The sequence below is a fragment of the Sinocyclocheilus anshuiensis genome, unplaced genomic scaffold (genome assembly GCF_001515605.1).
Source record: "Sinocyclocheilus anshuiensis isolate Anshui unplaced genomic scaffold, SAMN03320099.WGS_v1.1 scaffold6670, whole genome shotgun sequence".
NCBI lineage: Eukaryota > Metazoa > Chordata > Actinopteri > Cypriniformes > Cyprinidae > Sinocyclocheilus > Sinocyclocheilus anshuiensis.
The window spans coordinates 1-10,216 of NW_015542328.1; the positions used below are offsets into that span (position 1 = coordinate 1).

Sequence of the window (10,216 nt, forward strand, 5' to 3'; positions counted from 1 at the left end):
GTCTGTCTGTCTGTCTCTATCTGTCTGTCTGTCTGTCTGTCTGTCATCTTAATCTCTAATCTCTATGTATGTGGCAGGACACATTGTCTTGCTCATCTTGGCCGATGTCTCCGGGGTTGCGCTGGGAGAAGAGATGGGTGGATCTTCGTCTCATCCCCCTCTTGCATGCGCGTCTGTCCCAGTACATCCCAGGTACTGACATTTGCAGGTGAGCTGAGCAGGAACCCACACAATAAATGTCTCTGTTTTGTCTTTGGCTTTGATAGCACTTACAGTCGTTTGTAGAGTTGCAGTGCCTAATGTGATGTATTTTTCTCTTGCTTTCATCTGGTAATTCTGTTTGTATTCTAGTCACACAGGATTTTCCTTGATTAGTATTTTAGGGGTTATATTAATTCACAGCCATTCCCAAATGAACCACATTAGACCTTTAATACCAAATGCAAACTTTGATGAGGTTAAGCTGTTTGAAATGAGACCTTTTTGCACATAAAGTGGAACGTAATTGAAAACTCTTAAATTGTATTGAATTAAATCAATCTGTTTTTTAAATTGCTTTGAATTAAAGTGAATTGAAAAAGGAGAATTAGACCTTAGTTAGCTACTTTTTGCATTTTGTGGAATGTCTCCTGAGTGCGCATATTTTTAATTTCTCCAGGCAAAATGCCTTTCAAGTCATTGCTGTGGATGGGGTGTGCAGCGGGGTTATTCAGTGCCCCAGTACTGACGAATGCACCGACTGGCTGCAAGCAATAGCTTCAAACATTTCTGCCCTCACCAAGCACAACGTGAGTACAAATGCAGTTTCAGCATGGTAAAAGTGTAGCAATTTAAGTCAATTCTTACACAAACGGTGATGGCTTAGAGTGTAAGTACTAATGAAATTTAACCTCTATGTCTTATAATGTGACTACCCAATGTATAGAGGGGTCCAAAAATCTGAAATCACACTGAAACTGTGAGATTAATTTCTTTTCAACACGGAGAAAATTAAACGTTTCAGATTTTGAAGAACTTAAAACATAAAAAATAGTTAAATTAATAATGATGTTTAATGTTACCATTTTGGTCGGTAAGATTTTTGAAATATTTTTGAAAGAAGTCTCATATGGTCACCGAGGCTGCATTTATTTAATAAAAAGTACAGTAAAAACAGCAATATTGTGAAATATTATTACAATTTAAAATAATTGTTTTATGTTTGAATATATTTTAAAGTATAATTTATTTCTGTGATGCAAAGCTGAATTTTCAGCATCATTACTCCAGTCTTCGGTGTCACATGATCCTTCAGAAATCATTCTGATATGCTGATTTGGTGCTCTAGAAACATTTCATCTTATTATTAATGTTTTAAACAGTTGTGCTGATTAATATGTTTGTGGAAACAGTGATACATTTTTTTCCAGGATTCTTTGATGAATAGAAATTATAAATGGCCCATATAACGCATCCTTGAAAAAAAAAAAAAAAATCTTACTGACCCCAAAGTTTTGAACAGTAGTGTATGCATATATTTATATATACATTTAAATGATATCCAAAGACCACTATTGGCTTTATTTAGTCTTTTTAATAATAAAAAATACAAATATTATCAGCATTTATCAAATTAAGTTATACATTTAATTGAAAAAATAGCATTTTTCATTTCCATTGATTTTGTGTCTTTTTGCACAATATAAAAATCAATTGATATATTTCCAGTTTTTCTTTAACAGCATACCAACATTGGAGCCCTGGTTTAATGGTTAGCGCTCATTCTCTTGACATATTCAGCGTGAATCGTGACATTTCTTGCTTTTGTTCCCCCTCATTTCCTTTCCTCTTTCCATTATTGTTTCTCTACAAGTTCTTTGATAAATACCACCTAAATAAAACACAAGGTATTGTGGTTTGTTTGGACCGGATGATCTTTGTGCAACTGTGTCAGGGCAACATTCGCAGATTTATAGTGCTTCATTGTCTCTGGAGAGAGTGTACCGAACCAATTTGTGCGATAAACTACATTTATGCTTAATGATGGAGGTAATTCGGGAAGACATCAATTTTCATTTTGGCCAGGCAGGTCATGTGTTGTAATCCCCTCAGTGCAGTAGAAAGTCTGTCTGTCTGTCTGGCATGTTAAGGCATTCAAATGGCGTTTCCCACACAATGAAGGATTTCACTCTTAATTACCGATTGAACGCAGCGGTGCCTCGTGGCTCAGATCACTCGCTTTTGAGCGAACCCCTACAAAAATCCTCCATCTTGCGTTTATTTATTTTGAGTGTGTTTAGCATTTCCCGAAAAATCATCGCAAAGAAGATGATAAGTTTGCTCCTCACAACAGTGTACTGTAGCGTTTGCTTTGGATTATCCTGCAGAGGGACCATCTGGATGAGCTTTCAGTCCATTTCCTGCGAGGAAAATAGACCTTATTCCACATTCAAATGGAGCTATTAGATTAATTTGTGAGACTGGCCGGGGTTACATGGGTTATGAAGCTAGTGAGAATGTTAATCTTGAATAAAGCTTCGCAGCAGGAGCGATTCTCCTGGTGCTCTGGATGAACAGTAGTACCTCTGTTAGTCTGAAACACACAAGATGCATGGCGTTCTTTTTTCTGCTACTTGAATAATTGGGCTGAGACACGCTAAAGGTCATTCGGTGATCACCAGAGATCTGTGAAGCAGATTGGCATACTTCGCTGGCCTTTTGTTAGGATTTATGATTGAGATGTCTAGGAAATCTCTTGACTGTCAAGAATCGGAGGTTGATTGAAAAGGATTCATGAAACCTGCGAATCTGTAACGTCGTACAGTTTTGTGGATTTTTTCATCCCTAAAGTGCATTTTAGTTAGTGTTTCCTTCAATAAATATTATTAAAATACTGTAAATTACTTACAATGTTTCTCATTTGTAAATCACTTTGGATAAAAGCATCTGCTGAATGAATAAATGTAAAATGTAAAAGTACAAAAATGACATAAAATCAAGGCATTTCCACAGATTTCATCCCCCAAAAGGCATGGGCCTGCTTTATAGTGTACATAGCACTTTATAATATATTTTAAATATGTGACGCTGGACCACAAAACCAGTCATAAGGGTCAATTTTTCGAAATTGAGATTTATACATCATCTGAAAACTGAATAAATAAGCTTTCCATTGATGTATGGTTTGTTAGGATAGGACAATATTTGGCCGAGATACAACTATTTGAAAATCTGGAATCTGAGGGTGCAAAAAAAAAAAATCAAAATATTGAGAAAATCATCTTTAAAGTTGTCCAAATGAAGTTCTTAGCAATGCATATTACTAATCAAAAATGCTGTTTTGATATATTTACGGTAGGAAATTTACAAAATATCTTCATGGAACATGATCTTTACTTAATATCCTAATGATTTTTGGCATAAAAGAAAAATCAATAATTTTGACCCATACAGTGTTTTTTGGCTATTGCTACAAATCTAATCTATTACTTAAGGTGCACACATCATCTTTAAATCTATTTTACATCTATATTATTATAAATATAACTGTAAAATATATTTAATAGTATATAAATAATAGTATTTTTAAAGAATAAAAATAAATATTTAAACTATTTATTTATTTCAAAATATATTTGTTATATTTTATAATTCTATATCATTTTAAAAAACATATATACATTTTACATGTTTTATTTAAACAAACTTATTTAATTATAGTGCACACATTATCTTTAAGTATTCTAAATATATATTATTCGAATCACAAATGTAAAATATATTTAAAGGTATATGAATATTAAATATAATATATAGGAATATTTAAATCTGTCTATTTAAAAGTACATGTTTTATATTTTATATTTATATTTTATAATGCAACATATACTTGTAAAATATATGCATATTAAAAAAAAACAAATCTAATTATAGTGCACACATCATCTTTAAATAAATGTTAAATATATATATTATTATAACCATATAAAATATATCTAAACGTGTGTATGTATATATATATATATATATTAATTTTAATAAAAATAAATAATATACACATTATTTAATAAATTTCAGTATATATTTTATAATTTGTAAAAAAAAAAACTATCTAATCTGTTAATTCTTTTAGTGAACACATCAACTTTAAATATGTATTATAAATATATACAAATATTTTTAAAGGTCTATACATTAATTATAAAATATTTGATAGATTTTCATATGAATTTTTGTATAAACACGTTCAAAAGTCTAACCTGTTAAATCTTTATGATTCTATTGCAGGTGAAGAAGATCAACAGAAACTTTCCAGTAAACCAGCAGGTAAAGAAACAGAATCAGACTTGTTGAGAAGGTGTGAATTGAACCTTGAAGAGTGACAAAAAGCCTGCAGAGATCCAGATGAAGCCCTGATAGAGCGAGTGACTTGGTCGGCACACTTGAATGAAGCCCCACAATGATGTTTTCTGTCAGAGCCACTATTCTTCATGCGCTGTGACGCATGTGCCCTGCAGAAAGCCAAGAGTCAAGTTCACAAGGCATTGAGATTCTCTGAACCGCCTGACGCCGTGCTCCTCAAAACCGTTTGACACACACAGACTGACAGATACTTGGTCACAGTGTCCAGTTTTAGTCTGTGACCTCCCAGTGCTGACATTTTCAACGATCAAGCTCTGAATTAGACTTCATTTTTGGCAAATGTTGAATGGAGAAGAATGTTTCTTCCTGGAAACTCTGTGCAGACTAATTACTTGGAACGGCTTAGTCCTTCTATAACCTATTTGACACTTTCTTTTTGTGTCTTTCTGTCGTTTAGATTATATTTATGGGCTGGGTGGATGAGAAGGAACAAGATTCTGTTCAGGACCGAATGTACACACCAAAGTTTCTTGCCTTGAGGGGTTCGTCTCTCTTCAAATTCTCCGCACCTCCAGTGAGTTCTTCTGCATGATTTACTGCATCAGGAGCCTTTCAGTTTCAATAACTGACTTTTCTATGATTTTATATTTAGCATACGCACGCAATATTTATTCTACTTGGGGCAACTTTGGCTGGAAAAAAAAAACAGTGACAATTATGAAAGCACATCAAACTCTTGTTGAAACTTTTCTTGAGTGCAGTTCATTGCACTGAAGAATTGTTAAAGGAATACTTGACCCAAAAATGCATATTTCCTCACTCGTTTAAAACCTTTAAGCTGTTTTTAGTGCAAAATAAAAGATTTAGACTTGAATTTCAGTGTTTTCTTTACACAAATCTATTGCATGATTTGTAATTAGCACTCAAGTCATAGGTTTTTGTTCTATTTGGAGCAAATATGGACGTTGTTAACTTAAAATTATTTATAAAATAAAAATTTAAATTAAAAATATAAAATGAAAAGAATAATTTAAAAAATCTTATTTGATGTTCCATGAAAATATATCTATTAAAAATAATTTCGTTAACTGAAATAAAGATGCAATTAAATAAAATATAAAGATTAGAAAGATTAGACATTTGGACTTTTAAAAAACTTTAATTATAAATGATAAATGTTGCTTTGGCAACTAAATTAAATAAAATTAATTAAAAATTAAATTAAATTAATTGAAGTTGAAGTACATTTCTAAATAAATAAATTACTAAATTATTTAAATAAATACTAAAATCACTCAATTACTGAAATAAAAATAGTAAACATAAATATGAAAAAATACAATAAAAATTACAAAAACATATAACAAAATTACAAAAACTAAAATTAATATGAAAACTGAAAATACAAAAATAAAAGTGAATTTAAAGTATTAAAAATATTTTAATAGTATGCAAATAATGCTAAAATAAATATGAAAAAATTACACAAAATTACAAAAGCATGTAACAAAATTACAAAAACTACAATTATGATGAAAACTGAAAATATAAAAATAAAAGCTAATTTCAAGTATTAAAAATACTTTAATCGTATGCAAAGAATGCTAAAATAAATATGAAAAAACTACACAAATTTACAAAAGCATATAACAAAATTACAAAAACTAAAATTATGATGAAAACTGAAAATATAAAAATAAAAGCGAATTTAAAGTATTAAAAATACTTTAATAGTATGCAAATAATGCTAAAATAAATATGAAAAAACTACACAAAATTACAAAAGCATGTAAAAAAAATTACAAAAGCATGTAACAATATTACAAAAACTGAAATTATTATGAAAACTGAAAATATAAAAATAAAAGCTAATTTAAAGTATTAAAAATACTTTAATAGTGTGCAAATAATGCTAAAATAAATATGAAAAACTACACAAAATTACAAAAGCATGTAACAAAATTACAAAAGCTAAAATTATGATGAAAACTGAAAATATAAAAATAAACGCTAATTTAAAACATGAAAAAATATTTGAATGGTATGTAAATAATACTAAAATAACACTGCAGGATACAGTTTGGGTTTGGAATGACGATGAGTAAATATTCATTTTTTTGGTGAATTATTTCTTTAAAGAATTGCCCATTTTCACCCCCAAGCAGTTAGCGTCCACATTATTTGCTCCAGTTGTTATCGACTTTATGAAATCCATTAATCCGTTCAGCCGTCCGCAGGCTAAATCACCTAACCTGATGCCCTAACACTTCCATTTAATAAAGCCTAATCTCCATACACAATCAGCAATTAATTTCATCATAATTCTGGGAAATGATTTAGAATGAAACATGAATGATAATCTGAGAAGTGTCTCATTAAAGGTAAACCTCTCCTAATATGGAGATTGATAGCATTGATAACGGTGGTTTTTACCTCTCGGTCTCCCCCCGTGTTTCACGTCAGATGGTATGGTCCTGATGAAATGAGGAATTGCTGTAGTTGGTGCTTGTAGATGTTGCCACTTAATTAATTGATCCTGAAGAGATCGAGACATCAAAGAGCTTCATCCAATCTGCCATTAGTCGTAATTTGATGGTGGAGTGGGAGGAAGATCAAAAGTTTGGATGTGAAAACCTATTATGGCATACTCAGATGCAAAATTACATTGGAGAGAACTTATGACACTCAGCAGTTTGTCCAAAGGCTCTCTCAGGTTATTTCAGCTCGTTCAGATGTTCTCCGCTTGCGCCAGTAAACACTTGACATGCTGCCTTGCAGGAAGGACTAGGTAGAAAGTTGAATTTCTAAGCAAATTTTGACATGAAAGCAGTTCAGGTGCACAAAGCCAAGTTTTGGTTAATCTGGTTAGCCCCCAAAAAAGATATGTTTTGTATGTCTGTTGCTGTTCAGAACCTATTACTTATTTCTGAGTAACAAAGGACATTCAAGCAGACCAAATATAGGATGACTTGATTTTTGCAACTGGGAGACAAGTGGATCGTGAAAAGGGTCTCTGTATGACACAAGGTTGGAGGGGTTGAAAAATGAAAGGCCTTTATGAAAAATAAAGTCATTTCAGATTTCATTTTGATGGACGATTATGGAGGCCATCATTTTATTTTCTTAGCAATAACTTCAGTGATTAATCATACACTATTAGACCAGTACCGTGTTAAGAAAGTAAAATGGTTATTATTATTATTATTATTATTAATAATAATAATAATAATAATAATAAATTTAATTTAAGGCGCCTTTCAAATCACTCAGGGTCACCGTACATCATGAACAATAAATAAAACAGCAATAAATAACAATAAATAGCAATATCAATGAACCATAAAAAAGAACATAATTAAAGATTTGAGTGTAGACAGTAATCATGTATTACTATTATTATTATTAAATATAATTGTTTTATTACATTTATTTAAATCTATCCAAAATTATTATTAATTAAATTAACTATTTTTTCATGGTTATAATTTTTTTATAATGATTTATTTTTCATAATTTATGAATATATTTTCTGTTGTTTTTTTGTAATATTATTAAAAACTTTTTTTTTCTTTGGAGTAACATGCAGTAAGGCCAGAAACAAAGAAAAGGATAATTTTATTATTATTATTATTACATTCATTTATTAAATGTATTCAAATTATTTGTTTATTTGTAATATTTATATTATTTTTATAATAATAATAATAATTTTTTTTCTTGTACAATTTTTTTTTACATGCTCTGATAAATCATACACAATAGAAGCATGTTTAAAAAGTAAAAAGAGAAATTATTATTATTATTATTATTACTATTATTATTATTACATTAATTTATTAAATTCATTAAATGTATTTAAATTGATTCATTAATGAAAATATTTTTTATTATTTGTATACAATTTTATTATTACATTTTTTGTTTGTTCATAAAGTACAAAGGGTTATTATTTTTTTTATTATTATTATTATTATTATTGCATTTACATATATTAAATTCAGTAAAGGTATCCAAATATTTTGTTGTTTATAATTTTTTATAATGTTTTATTATTATCCTATTAATAATAATATTTATGATAATAATGGCTAGGTTAACCAGTTGGCTCAACCAAGTTAATGCACTACTTCCAAATGCCATATATTACCTTTTTATTATGTCTTGTTCCATGCATCAAGGAGATCTTTGGATGATCACCCAAAGTCTATGTCAGTGCAGTGTGCGTGCGTGCATGTGTGTGTGTGTGTGTGTGCGTGCGTGTGCGTGTGCATGCGTTTACTCAAGCAGTGAGTTCTTGACTGGTACTCTGACATTTGAAAACTCTGCTCTGAGCCACTTCAGTCTGAAGAAAACACTCCTGAGTCCTCTGTTCCGTCATGATCCATCTTCACTGGTCTTTGGATATTAGAGGTTACTGCTGATGCTCAGCGTGAGTCGTTCTCGTACACAGGATCTCAGGGGGTTTTCCCTCCTTCGTGTTTACTTCATGCAGCATTTGAATCATCCCTCGAGGGCCGCAGTGAGAGCGAGTGACCCAGAGCTAATCTGAATAATGCACTGTCTGTGACGACTGACAGCCATCTGAACTCCTCTAGGTCACCACCTGGGACTGGACCAGAGCCGAGAAGAGCTTCACCGTCTACGAGATCATGTTCAAGATACTGAAGGTATGAGCTCAAGTACTTCGGGATTTCACCTGTCAAGCCTTACACATTAATACTGTGATGCTATCAGATATCTAGTTGGTGATAAATCAGTGTCCTCCTACAGGTACTTATTCTGTGGTTATTTATTGAGTAATAATTAGAATGACTTTTTATATGAGAATTTAATTACATTTCATTTAAAACCCATTTAATTTCTCATTTAAAACCCATTCATAATTGCAAATTGTAGACATAAAACTGAAGAAAATTAAAAAAATAAATATTTAATATTCTTCCCTTTTTTTAGTCACTAATACAGTTTTATATTTATAATTATGTAATTCTCAAAAAAATATTGTTTGTCTGACTCACAGTATGTTTTGAATTTAGCTAATTTTTCTCCAATAAAGGTGGATGGAAAGGATTCGTTCACTTCATTAAATAATTATTACAACACCAGTGACAATAGTAACCTAGAAAGATAGTGCATTACAACTTTTTTGTATTTGATATCAGAAATCAAGGGGACAAATATTCTTTTTCAATTATTTAAATTGCAAATTACTTAATTTGTTTAGATTTTTGCATGTAGGGAAAGTTTGAAAAAAATAAATGTTAATGAAATAAAAATAAAATAAAGTAGCAATGTGTTATTCTTATTTGCATTTAACATCCCATACGCATACGCTTCATTTCAGCAAAAAAAAATTGCTGAACAAAAAATAAAATAAAAATTGCACTAATGCTTTAATAAAATTTGTAAAAAAAAAATTAAAAAAAATAATAATAAATAAATAGCTATAGACTATAAAATCATTATTAGACTAAACAACTAACACTTTATATATTGTCAAAAGTTTAGAAACATTATAATTTTTAAATGTTTTAATGAAGTCTCTTGTGCTCACCAAGGCTGCATTTACTTAAAGAATACAGTAAAAACGGTAATATTGTGAAATATTATTATCATTTGAAATAACTAATTTCTATTTGAATATATTTTATAATGTAATTGATTTCTGACACAAAGCTGAATGTTCAGCATCATTACTCCAGTCTTCAGTGTCACATGATCCTTCAGAAATCATTCTAATATGCTGATTGACTTGAATCTATTAACAGAAAAAAAATTATGTTTCCAAATTTTTGACAAGTATGTATATATATATATATATATATATATATATATATATATATAGTTATTTACATCTAGAACATTTCTGTTTATA

At 30.1% G+C, this 10,216-nt stretch overlaps 1 protein-coding gene across 1 annotated transcript in view; it reads left to right on the top strand.

Moving 5' to 3' along the window:
* Positions 1-77: 77 nt before the first annotated feature.
* LOC107690970 (gamma-1-syntrophin-like) overlaps positions 78-10,216 on the top strand; it is a gene marked incomplete at its 5' end in the record, with an annotated part of 14,834 nt that continues 4,695 nt past the window's right edge. Inside the window, 5 exons of the mRNA XM_016489410.1 lie at positions 78-208; positions 659-788; positions 4,267-4,305; positions 4,799-4,915; positions 8,937-9,008. Coding sequence (XP_016344896.1) covers positions 78-208; positions 659-788; positions 4,267-4,305; positions 4,799-4,915; positions 8,937-9,008 — 489 coding nt within the window. The remainder of the gene's footprint in view (positions 209-658; positions 789-4,266; positions 4,306-4,798; positions 4,916-8,936; positions 9,009-10,216) is intronic.